The sequence below is a fragment of the Chiloscyllium plagiosum genome, unplaced genomic scaffold, assembly GCF_037043375.1.
Source record: "Chiloscyllium plagiosum isolate Xiang-an unplaced genomic scaffold, Cpla_swu_hap1 HiC_scaffold_29, whole genome shotgun sequence".
In the NCBI taxonomy this organism is placed as follows: Eukaryota; Metazoa; Chordata; class Chondrichthyes; order Orectolobiformes; family Hemiscylliidae; genus Chiloscyllium; species Chiloscyllium plagiosum.
This window is the reverse complement of record NW_028270167.1, coordinates 33954434-33973928: the sequence shown is the minus strand read 5'-3', so window position 1 is coordinate 33973928 and position 19495 is coordinate 33954434. Positions and strand designations below refer to the sequence as shown.

Here is a 19495-nt window from a genome sequence, read left to right as displayed (position 1 = left end):
GTTCAGTTAGTGGTGGTGTACTGCAAGGATCTGTTTTGAGTCCACTACTGTTTGTCATTTTTATAAATGATCTGGATGAGGGCATAGAAGGATGGGTTATTAAATTTGCGGATGACACTAAGGGCGGTGGAGTTGTGGACAATTCGGAAGGATGTTGTAGGTTAAAAAGGGACATAGATAATCTGTAGGGATGGGCTGAGAGGTGGCAAATGGAGTTTAATGCAGAAAAGTGTGAGGTGATTCACTTTGGAAGGAGTAACAAGAATAAAGAGTACTGGGCTAATGGTAATATTCTTGGTAGCGTTGATGAGCAGAGAGATCTTGGTCTCCATGTATAGATCCTTGAAAATTGCCACCCAGGTTGATAGGGTTGTTAAGAAGGCATATGGTGGGTTAGCTCTTATTGGTAGAGGGCTTGGGTTTCGGAACCATGAGGTCATGCTGCAGCTGTACACAACTCTGGTGCGGCCGCACTTGGTGTACTGCGTACAGTTCTGGTCACTGCATTATAGAAAGGATGTGGAAGCTTTGGAAAGGATTCAGAGGAGATTTACTAGGATGCTGCCTAGTATGGAGGGAAGGTCTTACAAGGAAAGTCTGAGGGACTTGAGGCTGTTTTCATTAGAGAGAAGAAGGTTGAGAGGTAACTTAGTTGAGACATAGAAGATAATCAGAGAGTTAGATAGGGTGGACAATGAGAGCCTTTTTCCTTAGATGGTGATGGCTAGCATGAGGTGACATAGCTTTAAACTGAGGGGTGATAGATATAGGGCAGAGGTCAAAGGTAGTTTCTTTACTCATAGAGTAGTAGGAGTGTGGAATGCACTGCCTGCAACAACAGGAGACTTGTCAACTTTAAGGACATTTAAATGGTCATTGGACAGGCATGTGGATGAGAATGGAAAAGTGTAGATAAGCTGAACTTCAGATTGGTTTCACAGATTGGTGCAACATCAGGGATTGAAGGGTCTGTACTGTGCTGTAATGTTCTAAGTTCAAAGTTTACTTGGCTGGTCTGTACCCTGATCTGAGCTCTGAGTCATAGAGATGTACAGCATGGAAACAGACCCTTCAGTCCAACCCATTCATGCCAACCAGATATCCCAACCCAATCTAGTCCCACCTGACAGCACCCGGCCCATATCCCTCCAAACCCTTCCAATTCATATACCCATCCAAATGCCTTTTAAATGTTGCAATTGTACCAGCCTCCACCACTTCCTCTGGCAGCTCATTCCATACACGTACCACTTTCTGTGTGACAAAGTTGCCCCTTAGGTCTCTTTTATATCTTTCCCCTTTCACCCTAAACCTATGCCATCTAGTTCTGGACTCCCTGACCCCAGGGAAAAGACTTTGCTGATTTACCCTATCCATGCCCCTCATAATTTTGTAAACCTCTATAAGATCACCCCTCAGCCTCTGACCCTACAGGGAAAACAGCCCCAGCCTGTTCAGCCTCTCCCTATAGCTCAAATCCTCCAACTCTGGCAATACCCTTGTAAATCTTTTCTGAACCCTTTCAAGTTTCACAACATCTTTCCAATAAGAAGGAGACCAGAATTGCATGCAATATTCCAACAGTGGCCTAACCAATATCCTGTATAGCCGCAACATGACCTCCCAACTCCTGTACTCAATATTCTGACCAATAAAGGAAAGCATACCAAACGCCTTCTTCACTATCCTAGCTACCTGCGAGTCCATTTTCAAGGAGCTATGAACCTGCACTCTAAGGTCTCTTTGTTCAGCAATACTCCCTAGGACCTTACCATTAAGTGTATAAGTCCTGCTAAGATTTGCTTTCCCAAAATGCAGCACCTCGCATTTATCTGAATTAAACTCCATCTGACACTTCTCAGCCCATTAGCCCATCTGGTCAAGATCCTGTTGTAATCCGAGGTAACCCTCTTCGCTGTCCACTACACCTCCAATTTTGGTGTCATCTGCAAACTTACTAAATGTATCTCTTATGCTCAAATCCAAATCATTTATGTAAATGACTGGAATACCCATATAGAAATTGATTTTCTGACCATTGTCACTGAAATAACCCCACAGAGGCCGGTATGCCATCACCAAGTCACCCTATGCACCGTTTCTGCACAGTACATGACACAGACCCAGCTAGGTCAGAGCCGGCTCCTAGTGTGAGCAGAACTCCTGACACTCCTGCTTATATCTGTCAGCCAGGGCTCCCTGATTGGACCAGATTAACCACCCCAAACAGGGAACTCATACTAAGATGTCCATCTGGCTGACCTCGTTACAATCACTGCAGACACGCTGACGTTTTTGGGGTCATCCTGTGATCAATTTGACAACTACAATTCCTCCAATACAACAGTGGCCACACTTCAAAAATAGTTGGTAACCATCTCACTACATCCTGAACGCATGAAAGGCACTTTGTGATTGCAAGTTCTTTTATGTGTTTGCAGTCTCTGTTGGAGAAGGTCCTGAAGGAATTAATGTTCATGTTATTTTGACTCCAGCCATGCTCCTACTGTCACCCACAGGCTGTGGTTGGAGACAAGAATGGTCTACCCTATGTTTTGAAGGATGCAGATGTATCCATACTAACTCAGAGTCAAAGAATCTCTACAGTGTGGAGAGAGGCCATTCAACCCATTAAGTCTGCACTGATACTCTGGACAGCGTCCCACTCAGACCCCACCATATCCCCATAATTACCGTGACTAATCCACCTAACCCTATATATTAGGAAGCAATTTAGCATGGGCAACCCACCTCACCAGCACATCTTTGGACTGTGGGAGGAAACTCATACTGACACAGGGAGAATGTACAAATTCCACACAGATAATTACCAGAGACTGGAATCAAACCTGATGTCCCGGGCACTGGGAGGCAGCAGTGCTAACCACTGTGCCACCATGCCACCCCAACTCCCTAAGATCCTGGTAATTATATCTGACCAAATTTAGTTAGATTTACTGCTATCACACAATAAATCTTCTTGCTCTTCAAGAAAAGTGTCTCTCCTACTTATCTACTGCTAATCAGGGGCAGCACAGTGGTGGTGGAGGGGGGCCTGGGGCACGGTGGCTCAGTGATTAGCACTGTCGCCTCACAGCGCCAGGGGCCTGGGTTCGATTCCAGTCTCGAGTGACTGTCTGTGTGGAGTTTGCACATTCTCCCCATGTCTGCCTGGGTTTCCTCCGGATGCTCCGGTTTCCTCCGGGTGCTCCGGTTTCCTCCCACAGTCCAAAGATGTGCAGGTCAGGTGAATTGGCTGTACGAAATTGCCTGTAGTGTTCAGGGATGTGTAGGTTAGGTGCATCGGTCAGATGTAAATAGAAGACAATAGGGTAGGGGAATGGATCTGGGTGGGTTACTCTTTGGAAGGTCGGTGTGGGCTTGATGAGTTGAAGGGCCTGTTTCCACACTGTAGGGATTCTACGATTCTACCTCTTAAGCCAATCACAGCAACGTGAATTACCTTAAACAGCCCTTCTCCAGTAACACATACTGGGAGAGATGATAAATACCATTCTGATTACTTATTTCAGGATTGGTGGACCATTCCAGTATTCAATCCCACATGGGTCTGCAGTGCACAATCTAGCTTGATTTTCCAGGAAATACGTGTGGGTGGGCTTGATTAATCTTGGTGGGTTAGCCTCTGACATTGCAGGGGGACAGTGAGGTTTGCAGATGCTGGAGATCAGAGTTGAGAGTGTGTTGCTGGAAAAGCACAGCAGGTCAGGCAACACCCGAGGAGCAGGAAAATCGACGGGCTCCTGATGAGGGGCTCCAGCCTGAAACATTGATTCTCGTTTCCTCGGATGCTGCCTGACCCTGCTGTGCTTTTCCAGCAAAACACTCTGAACCCTGACATTGCAGGCTCAGGCAGAGGGCCCGCAGCCTGAGAGGACAGAGCCCCACCACAAATGGCTGCTTCTCAGGGAGTCAAGGAGCAACTTAAAATGGAGTGGACCTCGGCATGGTTCCACAACATGGATTAAATGGAGTGAGCAATGCTAGTAGGTCCCTTGAAGCAGTAGGAAAACCCCCTGGAGGGATGCATATGGGATGCATTGGTGACCTTCCTTAACCTCAGTCACATTATGGGGCATGATACCTGATAGCCATGCAGTCTGCCAGCAGGAGGCAGACTCCTGAGAGCTGCCTAACTCCACAATGAACACAAAGAGATACTAGCAGAAGCTTCTCATTAGGTTCTCAATTGATGCCGATTGGCTCCGTGCTGCTTTTAGCTGAATGGCCACTGCCATTGCTCACTCATCTCCAACCAGATTTCCTGGATACAGAGCATGGCCCACCCTCCAAATGTGCCCTTGCTTCAAACCATCTTTATCTATCAGGAGGATTCCATATATGGTTTTGGTGCCAAATCTCATACCCTCCGGTGGTTGACTCCTGTTGGTGCACATTGTACGATCATGCCAACTCATTACCCAGTAACAGCAATTGCTAATGATAAAGGTGTATATGAAACTATTTTGTTTGCATGATCTAGTACGGCAGAGGAAAACCACTTTGTGCTCTGGTAGTTAACATGATTCATTTATTGAATGTTAGTTACAGGTTACAATGATATGATAGACATTATTACAGACAAGGCTCATCTGAGCAGCACAGTTGAGTCTGATCCTGCACTTAGCTGGTGTTGATGACCCTGAGTGTGTATTTTCCATGGGGAATTGCTGGAGGAAGACCAGGAAGGAATTTCCCTCTTCCCTTCCAGCCAATTACAGCCTTTACATCACTCAGGGCTAAAAACAACTAAATTGGTTAGGGCACGATTGCAATACTGTGTTCAATTCTGATCTCCCTGCTACAGGAAATATATTGTGAAATTTCAAAGTGTTCAGAAAAGATTTACAAGGATGTTGCTGGGTTTGGAAGGTCTGAGCAACAGGGAGAGGCTGAACAGGCTGGGGCTGTTTTCCCTGGAGTGTTGGAGGCTGAGGGGTGACCTTACAAGCATTTATAATATCATGAGGGGCATGATAGGGTGAATAGATAAGGTATTGTCCCCAGGGTGGGGAGTCCAAAACTAGAGGGCATAGGTTTAAGGAGAGGGAGGAAGGATTTAAAAGAGACCTAAGGGGCGACTTTTTCACACAGAGGGTGGCACATGTATGGAATGAGCTGCCAGAGGAAGTGGTGGAGGCTGGTACAATTACAACATTTAAAAGGAATCTGGATGGGTATATGAATAAGAAGGTGTTAGAGGGATACGGACCAAATTCTGGCAAGTGAAACTAGATGAATTTAGGATATCTGGTCGGCATGAACGAGTTGGACTGAAGGGTCTGTTTCTGTGCTGTACATCTTTATGACTCTATAAATGACCCTAGACCTGAAACCTCAGCTGGGAATTACTGATCTGTACCTTCCCATTAAAATATCAGGGCTGCTTGAGCAGGAACAGTCCTAAACATAAACGACTGAGAGGAATCAATAAGTAGCAATATCTCTGCAAGTATAACTTTGAGGCTCTGCTGTTGATTCAAATGAATTTTAAGAAAAGATCTGTCATCATATAGAGATTGTCATATGCACTTTATGTCAAACATCTCCTTATAGCCAATGAAGTACTTTTCAAACGTGATCAATGTTGGCAGTCAACTCAAGCACAGCAAGCTCCCATCAACAGTGATGAATAAAATGACCAGGTCACTGCTGGTGTTTGGTGAGGGGTAACCATTGACCAGGAGACAGGGAGAGACCATCACTGCTTTTCTCTGAAGTGTGAGATCTATTTGGGGAGCTGGACTTCAACTTATCATTTCATCTGAAGGTCGATACCTCAAACAGAGTGATACACTCTGACACACTCATGATAGGGCTAAGGCATTGCAGGTCTCTGGAGTGAGACTTGAACCCAAGAGAAGGAGAAGTCAACAACTGAGGCAACACTACATCAAATCTAGGAACAAACCCATTCAAATCTTATCTTTCATCAGAATATGAAAAATAGCTAAGAAGAAATAATCCCAGTCCTGGGCAAGGCTTGATTCAAATACAGGTTGTTCTGCTATAACACTCATTATGTTAATGTGAATTCACTGTACGCAATAGATGAATTGAGGAAATGTTTCTATAGCATAAACTTTTAAAGTGTGTATTGGTTATAATGCTATTCGAGCCCCATTAGTTTAAATGGTGCTGCTATTATGCGATTTTCTGATAACATAGGATTGCCTGGGAATGGATCTACCGCATTAAAGCAGAACTGACTGTAATGTAAATTGAGGTCTATTTCCTGAACACGCCTCCCACCCCCAGTGTTACTGATAGTCTAAGCATAGCCTCAGACAAGGCCTCAATGTTACCTCCAGGTTGGAGAGATTCATATTGAGTTCCTGTAGTCGTGCTGTCCGCCAGTCATCAGCTGTGCTCATGATGTAGTTGTCAGTCAGAGCATCCCAGATCCTGGAAAAACAAGAGTTATTGTTAGCTGTCAGCTGCACACAGACCCTCACTACGACCCAACACACGCTTGGAGGACAAGTACCTTTTGTGATTGAGCACAGGAGCAGCATTGGGGGAGCAAGCTTCTTGGCCACAACTTATGCCTTTAGTCGGATTAACTCCTTAACCAACAGAAGAGTTTCTCCACTCGCTGCCTGTCCAGATGCTACCCAGGTCTCAGAGGTGAAACAGACATAGAGAGAAATAGGGCGCTAACAGCCTAGAGACAACCCTAACAGTTGGGCGAAGTCCAATCTTCTGGCTCTGAGTCAGAGGCATGTGGTAAAGTTATTGGACGGGGAAATCCAGAGAGCCAAGCTAATGTCCTGAAGTCATGGGTTCAAGAGGGCAGCTGATGGAACTTCAAATTTAAATGAATGTAAGGCTAGTCTCAGTCCCAACTCTCACAGATTTTTGTAAATACCCATCAGGATCACTCCTGCCATTTAGAGAAGGAAATGTGCTGGTCCGGCCTATATGTAACTCCAGTCCACAATAATGTGTTTGACTGTTAATGATCCTCTGAAATACCACAGCAAGCCACTCAGTTCAAGGGCTGTGAAGGATCAACTGGGCCAGTGGTGCCCACATACTGTGTCTTCTGGACCTCAAAGGCCTCTGCATCTCACCTACTCAATATCATTTCATCATGATTCTGGATTGACCAAGTGATTATAATTAATGCAGTTATCCATCAGGTTATGCAGATTTGTAGGGGTCATATGACAAGTTATGCAGATTTGTAGGGGTCTAATATGAAGGGTTATGCAGATTTGTAGGGGTTATATGACAAGTTATGCAGATTTGTAGGGGTCTAACATGAAGGGTTATGCAGATTTGTAGGGGTCTAATATGACAGGTTATGCAGATTTGTAGGGGTCTAATATGATGACTAGCATGAGTACAGAAGTGCTTCTCTTCATTAAATTTCAGCTCGTCAAATTCCACCAACTCTGTGTCATGTAGGTCAATGCTCACTTCCCAGCCAGCAATGCTGAAGTGGTCACTTTAGGATAATCATCTGTCAGCCCTGTTTATTGGAAAACGTGGAGAATGGTCCTTCAGAAAGCGAGGCAATCTTCTTCAGCCCTGCCATCTGAGCTCTTCTTGCTGCTGCAGGGTGCAGCTCTAACAACAACCACCAAAGATCACAAACAGTGTTTATTAGTCCTGACAGCTTGGTTGTACCTTTTTCCAACTGAATCTAAGAGTGCTAAAAATCTGCTCCCTGCTCCACCATGATGTTATACAGTGACAGGAAGCCAGAGAAATGGAGGATAATTTGGCAGAAACTGGACATTGACAATGACCACTAGGACGATGCTGCAGGAATCCTCGAACACACTGGTCTAGTTTTCACCCATTCCACAGCAGACCTGCAAATGTCTTGATAACTGTATATGTATGGCTGGGGACTTTCTGTCAATTCTCAGTCAGATCTTGCAGGGTATTCCATACAGACTCAGTGGTCGCGATACACATGCCTGTTCAGACATCCTCTAAAAACATTCTATCTAGTCCAAATCTAACAGATTGTAAAACTGTAGAAGGGACTTTGTAATCTTTCCCTCCAGCATCAGCTGCCTTCTTTTCCTCAGCCAACACTTTTGGTCCATATTTTATGCTACGTATCACCAAATTGTACCTCTTCAGAGTCGTAGACTTATAGAGATGTACAACAGAGAAATGGTCCCTTCGGTCCAACACATCCATGTCGACCAAATATGCTACATCAAACTAGTCTATGACTCTATGACTCTAGTCCCATTTGCCAGCACATGGCCCATATCTCTCTAAATCCTTCCTATTCATATACCCAAGCAGATGTCTTTTAAATGTTGTAATTGTACCACTCTCTACCACTTCCTCTGGCAACTCATTCCATTCACGCACCACCCTCTGCATGAAAATGTTGTCCCTTAGGTCCCTTATAAATCTTTCTCCTCTTACCTTAAACCTATGCCCTCTGGGTTTAGACATGCCAACCCTGGGAAAAAGATCTTGGCCATTCACGCTATCTATTACCCTCATGATTTTATAAACCTCTATATGGTCACCCCTCAACCTCTGACGCTCCAGGGAAAATAGCCCCAGCCTATTCAGCCTCAAAGCCTTCGACCATGGCAACATCCTAGTAAATCTTTTCTGCACCCTTTCAAGTTTAACTACATCTTTCCTATAGCATGGAGAGCAGAATTGAATGCAGTAATCGAAAAGTGACCTAACTAATGTCCCTGCACAGCTGCAACATGACAACTCAAACTCAGTGCACTGACCAATAAAGGCAACCATACCAAATATCTTCTTCCCCATCCTGCCTATCTATGACTCCGCTTTCAAGAAACTTGACACTCACAATGTCTCTGCTGAGTACAGCTGGCATTTTGCGACTTTTTAAAATGACAAATACGTCCCGGTTACCGCTGTCACAAGGATATAAAATATGGGCTTTTGTCCTTACCATCCCATCAGTTAATTTAGTATATGAGACTTGTATAGACAAACAGTTTTTAAAAAGTGATAAACCTCTGTCTTAAACTGATCTCACCTGACCTACATAAGTTGGCCAATTCTCATGAAACCAATGTGAATTAAACAAAAGACAGCATTGATAGCTGAGGGGTGACCTTATAGAGGTTTATAAAATTATGAGGGACATGGAGAGAGTGAACAGCCAAGCTGTTTTCCCCAGGGTAGGGGACTCCAAAACTAGAGGGCATTGGTTTAAAGTGAGAGAAGAAAGCTTTACAAGGGACCTAAGGGGCAACATTTCCATGCAGAGGGTGATGCATGTATAGAATGAGCTGCCAGAGGAAGTGATGGAGGCTGGTACAATTGCAACATTTAAAAGGCATCTGTATTTGTACATGAATAGGGAGGGATATGGGCTAAATGCTGGCAAATGAAACCAGATTAATTTAGGATAGGATACCTGGTCGATATGGATGAGTTGGACCGAAGGGTCTGTTTGCATGCTTTACATCCTTATGACTCTATGACTCTACATTTTAAATGGAGAGATGCATAGTCTCATGCTAAAAAGAATGTAAATCTTTGTGACTGACCAAAAACATAGAAGAGGGCAACCAATTTATCCCTCTCAGTCAAAACATCTTGATTATCAATATAACAAATATCCTATCCATAATTAATACTTAGAAAATGCTGAGCAAATCGAACACAAGCTACAGGAACAATGAACCATCTGTTTCTATTTCTGCCTTCAGCAATGATTGAAGTGGAGAAAAAATATTTCTCTTGCCATTGAGAATTTTTTTTTCCTCCAATTGCTTGCCAAAGTCCCTGTTCATTATAATCTCAGAGTCTGACCTTGGTGCTAGGACACCAGCTGCAGATACAGCAACACCTTGAAACAGACCGGAGGCATCTTCAACTCAGCAGCATTAAAAGTCATTATATTTCACTGCATGCCCCCCTCATCAAGATAGATTCCTGTTCTTGTCCGCAAAGATGATAAGTCTGTCCCTTTGAAAACAAGTCATTAGTCTGCTTAGCGAGGCACAATGATTGACTCATTTCAGGTCTAGTTGGTACAACTCTGAATTCATTGCTGAGAGCAAACCTCCATCAGAAAATCCTGTCAATCTGTCACATTAATCTTAACAGTGGCTTCTCCCCCTTGATTCGTCAAATATCTAAAGTCTAATTTCAGTTTATTTTAAATCATCGAGTCACAACCTTTATTTGTCAATTATGAAATAAATCATCTGTGAGTGTTGGTGTCACCTTCCAGCTCACTGACCTGATTTCTGAATTAATTATCATGCTGGAAAGCACTATAGTACATCTCTGATTGCTGCGCAGAGGTTCATACAGTAAGTATCCTGATTTAGTCCCTAGAGTGTCTAGTTTGAGCTCTTAGATCCCTTGGGAGAACTGTGATATCTTATTTAAGTTCAGCAGGACATGGTAAGTAGTATGTGTGCGTCAGCCTCTTACTCATTCCTCTGTGCCAGTCGTGGAGATTCACGTTGCATTTTCCATTATAATTGAATCCACGACTACCAACTTGTTATTTCTTGGAAATGAAGGTAGAAAATACTGGAAATGCTCAGAAGGTCAGACAGCAACTGCAGAGAGACATAAACCAAGGCAACATTCCCATTCATTATTCTGGCAGGAATTCAGGGCAAGGAATGGAATCATAGAATCCCTACTGTGTGGAAGCAGGCCATTCGACTCATCAAGTGTGTATCGACCCTCTAAAGAGCACTCAGACCCAATCCCTTACCCTATTCCTGTAATCCTGCATTTCCTATGGCTAATCCACCTAGCCTGCACATCCCTGGATACTATGGGCAATTCAGCATGGCCAATCCACCTAACTTGTACATGTTTGGACTGTGGGAGGAACCGGAACACCAAGAAGAAACTCAGGCAGTCACAGGGAGAATGTGCAATCTTCACACAGACAGTTACTATAGGTAAATATGATTTCCCAGATCTTTTCCAACATCCCCACTCTGGAGCTGGCCTGGAGGATATGCATGGCTGATCCAATGGAAATCCACTGGCACAGGTTGCAACACAGGAAGGATGGTATTTAGGGAATTATGAGGGAGGTTGGAAGTAGTGTCGGTGGGTTTGCACAGGGTTAGAAAATGGCTGTGACGGCTAAGGGTGAACTGGAGTGCTGGAAGGTTCAAAGGACCAAAGGACAGCACAGAAATGTGTGACCACCCATAATACCTTGTGGTATTTGTCATCTCCATGTCATTTGAATAAATCTTTTCCAACAACCCTCCTCTGTCTTTGCTTTGTTTTGAGTCTATCTAGTAATTACTGGTAGAGGATACACCACTTGAGTATCTACAGAAGAGGCACTGTTCTTAGAAGCCATAAAAAAAAAGCATTGAAAGAGGCCATTCAGCCCATCACACCTGTCCTTGCTCAATAAATTATTGTTATTGCTTCAGAACAATAAGCACAATTACATTTGGTCAGGTCTAATTACTAGGATCTGACGGAGACGGTACAGATACATCAACTCAATCTGAAAACTAGAGAGCACATTAATACAGTGCAGGGGGGCGTGTCAGTGATTACCGTGGGGGGTGGGGGAGGAGTGTCAGTGATTACAGTGGGGGGGTTTCAGTGATTACAGTGGGGGGGTTTCAGTGATTACAGTGGAGGAGGTGTCAGTGATTACAATGGGGTGTGTCAGTGATTACAGCAAGGGGGGGCTGTGTCAGAGATTACAGTGGGGGGAGTGTCAGTGATTGCTGTGGGGGGGGGAGAGGGAGTGTCAGTGATTACATTGGGGGGGGAGGCAGTGTCAGTGATTACAATGCAGGGGTGTCAGTGTCAGTGATTACAGTGGGGTGGAGTGTCAGTGATTACAGTGGGGGGGCCAGTGTCAGTGATTACAGTGGGGAGGAGTGTCAGTGATTACAGTGGGGTGGAGTGTCAGTGATTACAGTGGGGTGGAGTGTCAGTGATTACAGTGGGGGGGCGGTGTCAGTGATTGCGGTGGGGGGGTGTCAGTGTCAGTGATTACAGTGGGGTGGAGTGTCAGTGATTACAGTGGGGAGGAGTGTCAGTGATTACAGTGGGGTGGAGTGTCAGTGATTACAGTGGGGGGGCGGTGTCAGTGATTGCGGTGGGGGGGTGTCAGTGTCAGTGATTACAGTGGGGTGGAGTGTCAGTGATTACAGTGGGGGGGCCAGTGTCAGTGATTACAGTGGGGAGGAGTGTCAGTGATTACAGTGGGGTGGAGTGTCAGTGATTACAGTGGGGGGGGTGTCAGTGTCAGTGATTACAGTGGGGGTTGTCAGTGATTACAGTGGGGTGGAGTGTCAGTGATTACAGTGGGGTGGAGTGTCAGTGATTACAGTGGGGTGGAGTGTCAGTGATTACAGTGGGGGGTGTCAGTGATTACAGTGGGGTGGAGTGTCAGTGATTACAGTGGGGGGGCGGTGTCAGTGATTGCGGTGGGGGGGTGTCAGTGTCAGTGATTACAGTGGGGTGGAGTGTCAGTGATTACAGTGGGGTGGAGTGTCAGTGATTACAGTGGGGGGTGTCAGTGATTACAGTGGGGTGGAGTGTCAGTGATTACAGTGGGGGGTGTCAGTGATTACAGTGGGGTGGAGTGTCAGTGATTACAGTGGGGTGGAGTGTCAGTGATTACAGTGGGGTGGAGTGTCAGTGATTACAGTGGGGTGGAGTGTCAGTGATTACAGTGGGGGGTGTCAGTGATTACAGTGGGGTGGAGTGTCAGTGATTACAGTGGGGTGGAGTGTCAGTGATTACAGTGGGGTGGAGTGTCAGTGATTACAGTGGGGGGGTATCAGTGTCAGTGATTACAGTGGGGGTTGTCAGTGATTACAGTGGGGTGGAGTGTCAGTGATTACAGTGGGGGGGTATCAGTGTCAGTGATTACAGTGGGGGTTGTCAGTGATTACAGTGGGGTGGAGTGTCAGTGATTACAGTGGGGGGTGTCAGTGATTACAGTGGGGTGGAGTGTCAGTGATTACAGTGGGGGGGTATCAGTGTCAGTGATTACAGTGGGGGTTGTCAGTGATTACAGTGGGGTGGAGTGTCAGTGATTACAGTGGGGGGTGTCAGTGATTACAGTGGAGTGGAGTGTCAGTGATTACAGTGGGGGATTCTGGATTAGAGTGGTGCTGGAAGAGCACAGCAGTTCAGGAAGCATCTGAGGAGCAGTAAAACTGACGTTTCGGGCAAAAGCCCTTCATCAGGAATAAAGGCAGAGAGCCTGAAGGGTGGAGAGATAAGCTAGAGGAGGGTGGGGGTGGGGAGAAAGTAACATAGAGTACAATAGGTGAGTGGAGGAGGGGATGAAGGTGATAGGTCGGGGGCGGGGAGACGGTGGAGTGGATAGGTGGAAAAGAAGATAGACAGGTAGGACAATTCATGGGGACAGTGCTGATCTGGAGTAATTACAGTGGGGAGGCCAGTGTCAGTGATTACAGTGGGGGGCGGGGGGGGGCAGTGTCAGTGATTACAGTGGGGGGGCAGTGTCAGTGATTACAGTGGGGGGAGTGGCAGTGATTACTGTGGGTGGTGTCAATGATTACAGTGGGGGGTGTCAATGATTACAGTGGGGGAAGTGTCATTGATGACTGTGGGGGCAGTGTCAGTGATTACAGTGGGCGGGGCAGTGTTCGTGATTACAGTGGGGGGGGGAAGAGTGTCAGTGATTACAGTGGGGGGGGGGGGGGGGGAGTGCCAGTGATTACAGTGGGGTGTGGGAGTGCCAGTGATTACAGTGGGGCGGGAGGGGCAGTGTCAGTGATTACAGTGGGGGGGGGAGTGTCAGTGATTACAGTGGGGGGCAGTGTCAGTGATTACAGTGGGGGGAGTATCAGTGATTACAGTGGGGGTGCCAGTGTCAGTGATTACAGTGGGGGGGGGGGGCAGTGTCAGTGATTACAATGGGGGGGCAGTGTCAGTGATTACAGTGGGGGGAGTGTCTGTGATTACAGTGGGGGGGCAGTGTCAGTGATTACAGTGGGGGAAGTGTCATTGATGACTGTGGGGGCAGTGTCAGTGATTACAGTGGGCGGGGCAGTGTTCGTGATTACAGTGGGGGGGGGGAAGAGTGTCAGTGATTACAGTGGGGGGGGGGGGGGGAGTGCCAGTGATTACAGTGGGGTGTGGGAGTGCCAGTGATTACAGTGGGGCGGGAGGGGCAGTGTCAGTGATTACAGTGGGGGGGGGGAGTGTCAGTGATTACAGTGGGGGGCAGTGTCAGTGATTACAGTGGGGGGAGTATCAGTGATTACAGTGGGGGTGCCAGTGTCAGTGATTACAGTGGGGGGGGGGGGGGGGCAGTGTCAGTGATTACAGTGGGGGGAGTGTCTGTGATTACAGTGGGGGGGGCAGTGTCAGTGATTACAGTGGGGGGAGTGGCAGTGATTACTGTGGGTGGTGTCAATGATTACAGTGGGGGGTGTCAATGATTACAGTGGGGGAAGTGTCATTGATGACTGTGGGGGCAGTGTCAGTGATTACAGTGGGCGGGGCAGTGTTCGTGATTACAGTGGGGGGGGGGGGAAGAGTGTCAGTGATTACAGTGGGGGGGGGGGGGGAGTGCCAGTGATTACAGTGGGGTGTGGGAGTGCCAGTGATTACAGTGGGGCGGGAGGGGCAGTGTCAGTGATTACAGTGGGGGGGGAGTGTCAGTGATTACAGTGGGGGGCAGTGTCAGTGATTACAGTGGGGGGGAGTATCAGTGATTACAGTGGGGGTGCCAGTGTCAGTGATTACAGTGGGGGGGGGGGGCAGTGTCAGTGATTACAGTGGGGGGAGTGTCTGTGATTACAGTGGGGGAAGTGTCAGTGGTTACAGTGGGGGGAGTATCAATGAAAACAGTGGGGAGGTGTCTGTGATTACAGTGGGGAGGACTGTCATTGATTACAGTGGGGGGGATATCTGTGTCAGTGATTACACTGTGGGGGAGTGTCAGTGATTACAGTGGGGCAGGGGGGCAGTGTCAGTGATTACAGTGGGGCGGGGGCAGTGTCAGTGATTACTGTGGGGGAGGAGTGTCAGTGATTACAGTGGGGGGGTATCAGTGTTAGTGATTACAGTGGGGGGGGGGGGAAGTGTCAGTGAATACAATGGGGGTGCCAGTGTCAGTGATTACCGTGGGGAGGTGTCTATGATTACAGTGGGGATAGGGGGAGTGTCATTGATTACAGTGGGGGGTATCAGTGTCAGTGATTACAGTGGAGGGGGCCGTATCTGTGATTACAGTGGGGTGGGCGCCAGTGTCAGTGATTACAGTGGGGCAGGGGGGCAGTATCAGTGATTACAGTGGGGGGAGTGTCAGTGATTACAGTGGGGGGGTGTCAGTGATTACAGTGGGGGGGGGTGTCCGTGATTACAGTGGAGAGGGCAGTGTCCGTGATTACAGTGGGATGGGGGGCAGTGTCAGTGATTACAGTGGGGTGGGTGTCAGTGATTACAGTGGAGAGGGCAGTGTCCGTGATTACAGTGGGACGGGGGGCAGTGTCAGTGATTACAGTGGGGTGGGTGTCAGTGATTACAGTGGGGGGCAGTATCAGTGATTACAGTGGGGCGGGGGACAGTGTCAGTGATTACAGTGTGACAGGGCAGTGTCAGTGAATACAGTGGGGGCAGTGTCAGTGATTACAGTGGGGGGCAGTATCAGTGATTACAGTGGGGCAGGGGACAGTGTCAGTGATTACAGTGTGACAGGGCAGTGTCAGTGATTACAGTGGGGGGCAGTATCAGTGATTACAGTGGGGCGGGGGACAGTGTCAGTGATTACAGTGTGACAGGGCAGTGTCAGTGATTACAGTGGGGGCAGTGTCAGTGATTACAGTGGGGGGCAGTATCAGTGATTACAGTGGGGCGGGGGACAGTGTCAGTGATTACAGTGTGACAGGGCAGTGTCAGTGATTACAGTGGGGGCAGTGTCAGTGATTACAGTGGGGCGGGGGACAGTGTCAGTGATTACAGTGTGACAGGGCAGTGTCAGTGATTACAGTGGGGGCAGTGTCAGTGATTACAGTGGGGGAGCAGTGTCAGTGATTACAGTGTGACAGGGCAGTGTCAGTGAATACAGTGGTGGGGTGTCAGTGATTACAGTGGGGGAGCAGTGTCAGTGATAACAGTGGGGGGTGTCAGTGATTACAGTGAGGGGCAGTGTCAGTGATTACAGTGGGGGGTGTCAGTGATCACAGTGGGGGGCAGTATCAGTGATTACAGTGGGGCGGGGGACAGTGTCAGTGATTACAGTGTGACGGGGCAGTGTCAGTGATTACAGTGGGGGGTGTCAGTGATTACAGTGGGAGGCAGTGTCAGTGATTACAGTGGGGGGTGTCAGGGTCAGTGAGTACAGTGGGGGGAGTGTCAGTGATTACAGTGGGTGGGCAGTCAGTGATTACAGTGGGGGGAGGCAGTCATGATTACAGTGTGGGTGGCTTTTCAGTGATTACAGTGGGGGGAGTGTCAGTGATTATAGTGGGGGGGGCAGTCTCTGTGAGCTCAGGGTAGGGACAATCAGTGATCATGGAGCATGTCGAGGATTATTTGAGTCAGGTTTCAGGGTAGCCTGTGATTACAAGTGTGTTGTTGAGCTGGGCTACAGTGCATGATATTATGGGACGGGGGCTAAATTGATGTTAGCCTGTTGGATTAGGGCAAACACTCCTGCACCTCCTGGTACAAATGCAATGTTGTAAATAAATTTGCACGCTGGGGCAGAGGATTCTCTCCTCTTTCTCATTGCCATATTTCCTCATGTCCAAAAACCCAATCACTTGGGGTTAGAAATAAAATCCTTAATCAAATGTGGATTCCTTCAAATAAATCAGAGATTCCCCAGAGTGGATTGGTTTCTAGTTCCCTGGCCTCCACTAGAAACTGTCTGTATGTTACAGTGTGGGTTCATGTTTCTGAATTTTAACAACTTAACCTCCCACTCAAACAATTTCCATCTGTTTGGAGTTGAAATGATCCAATCAGTCCAGGTAAATGAATTATCATCAGAATTGGAAAATGGTCAACAAATGGGGAGGTGACAGCCTAATGATATTATCATTGGACTGTTAATCCAGGGACCCAGCTAATGTCTGGGAACCTGGGATTGCATCCTCCCAAGGCACAGCGGAATGTGAAAATCTGGAATTAAGGGCCTAATGGTGATCATGAATCTTTTATTGATTGTTGGAAAAACCCATCACTTTAGAGAGGAAATCTGCTGTCCTTACCTGGTCTGGCTGACATGAGATTCCAGACTCACAGCAATGTGGCTGATGCTTAACTGCACCCTGGGCAGGACAGGACAGGCAATGGCAGTAGATTTTCTCCCGGTTTTTTGTGTTACAAAAGTAAGGTCTCTGTGATATCGGAATCGATCCGGTCTAATTTTACTGCACTAGAAGCTGCAGCCAAGGTTAAGCCATCTACAAGCTGAATTACGCATCTGAGTCAGAAGTGCATCAAGGTATTTGGCTGACATGCTAGCTCCCTTAATTGTCTGCATGGGCAAAACGGTGGGTGGCACGGTGGCACAGTGGTTAGCACTGCTGCCTCACAGCGCCAGAGACCCGGTTTCAATTCCCGCCTCCTGCGACTGACTGTGTGGAGTTTGCACGTTCTCCCCGTGTCTGCGTGGGTTTCCTCAGGGTGCTCCGGTTTCCTCCCACAGTCCAAAGATGTGCAGGGTCAGGTGAATTGGCCATACTAAATTGCCCGTAGTGTTAGGTAAGGGGTAAATGTAGGGGTATGGGTGGGTTTCGCTTTGGCGGGTCGGTGTGGACTTGTTGGGCCGAAGGGCCTGTTTCCACACTGTAATCTAGTCTAAAAAAAATCTAAAAACAGGAACTGAGCTAACCTGATACTTTGACCTTTTTGTATTGGGAATTAGCTGACCTTAGTTGGGGCAAAATCAACCAGGATTACTCGGAGACAGCCTTTGCTAGAAACGGCACCAAAGAGGTTTTAGTGTAAAAGAGTCAAGTCTTGGACAAAAACAGGAGTATAGGGAGACTGGACCATGAACTGAGGAGATTCTAATCTCCTGGTTATGTCTATTTTTTAATCTTTTTCTACACAGTGAAAACACCAGGTGTAAATAACTTTATTAACATTCCACCACCTGGAAAAACAGCCAAGCGGCCAAGGAAACAATGGAATGGCACAATGGCTCAGTGGTTAGCACTGCTGCCTCACAGCACCAGGGACCTGGGTTCGATTCCAGCCTTGGGCGACTGTCTGTGTGGACTTTACACATTCTCCCCGTATCTGTGTGGGTTTCCTCCTGGTGCTCTGGTTTCCTCCCACAATCCAAAGATGCTCAGGTTAGGTGAATTGGACGTGCTAAACCTCCAGTAGTGTTCAGAGATGTGCAGGTTAGGTGCATTGGTCCGGGCTAAATACAGGGTAGGGGAATGGGTCAGGGTGGGTTACTCTTCGGAGGGTCGGTGTGGACTTGTTGGGATGAAGGGCCTGTTTCCACACTGTGGGGATTCTATGTTCTAAGCAGAGCCCCATGGGGGCAATGCCGATGTGAAAGAAGAAAGGGAGGGATTAAATCAAAACAGAATTGGAGGGAGAAATAAAGCACTCCACACCCCGCGGTGTCTACCTCTCCTTAACGACATTGAGAGTATTGGTGGACACCGTGTACTCCTGTTCCAGGGACAGCCAGGCCCGACTTCCTGGTTATATATTTTCCATTTCACTGTTGTTAATGTTCAGTTCATCAACTAAACAACTGACAAATTATGTATTTACCATTCTCATTAATTAGCTGTCTGGAAGCGCTCAACTTGAGTGTTGCTGCAAAGAGAGACAGATTTTGTCAAATCCTTTCAAGTTGGGCTCATCAGGACAATTCACGTGAATACCAGTTTAAGGGAAAAACCAGCATTCATGCTGAATAAGACTAGAGGGATGATTTGTTGGCAAGGGACCTCCTTGTTTTATATATACATATATATATGTTTTGGCAGGTGACTGGAAACTTGGAAAAATTGTAAACTTTAAAGAGGACAATGTGAAATTCCAAAGGGACATCAAAACATTGGTGGAGTGGGCAGAAAGGTCACAGATGGAGTTAAATGCAGAGAAGTGTGAGGTGGTGCACTTTGATACCAAGAATACTGAGAGGCTGTATAAAACAATGGGTACTGTTCTAAAGGATGGGCAGGAGCAGAGAGACCCAGGGGTATCTGTACACAAGTCAACTTCCTGGTTATAAATGTTTTTAAAATGTTATTAAACAGTACAAATTACAAACAAACAGTTAACAGGAACAGCCATATACAAGAAACAGCAATTTACAGGGGAAAGGGGTGGCAAAGCCAGACTCTACATCCCATTGTACAACCTGTTTCCAGGGAAATAAGGACAAACCTCAAATCCCAACCATCTGGTTATTTTTATTTCTTTTTTTTCTTCTAAACTGAGGAGACTAAATTTCCTGATTATATTGGTCAGCCAAGGCTTTCCTAATTGGCCCAGGTTAACAACTCCAATCAAGGACCTCATAGCCAACAAGATCTGGTTCCAATCG

General features: G+C 46.9%; 1 protein-coding gene across 3 annotated transcripts in view; it reads right to left on the bottom strand.

Moving 5' to 3' along the window:
* The window catches only part of fez1 (fasciculation and elongation protein zeta 1 (zygin I)), a 101658-nt gene that overhangs the window by 69350 nt on the left and 12813 nt on the right, over positions 1-19495 (bottom strand). For all 3 annotated transcript variants that reach the window (XM_087976478.1, XM_043676871.2, XM_043676870.2), the window contains exon 2: positions 6327-6426. In XM_087976478.1, the coding sequence (XP_087832604.1) occupies positions 6327-6426 (100 nt within the window). The remainder of the gene's footprint in view (positions 1-6326; positions 6427-19495) is intronic.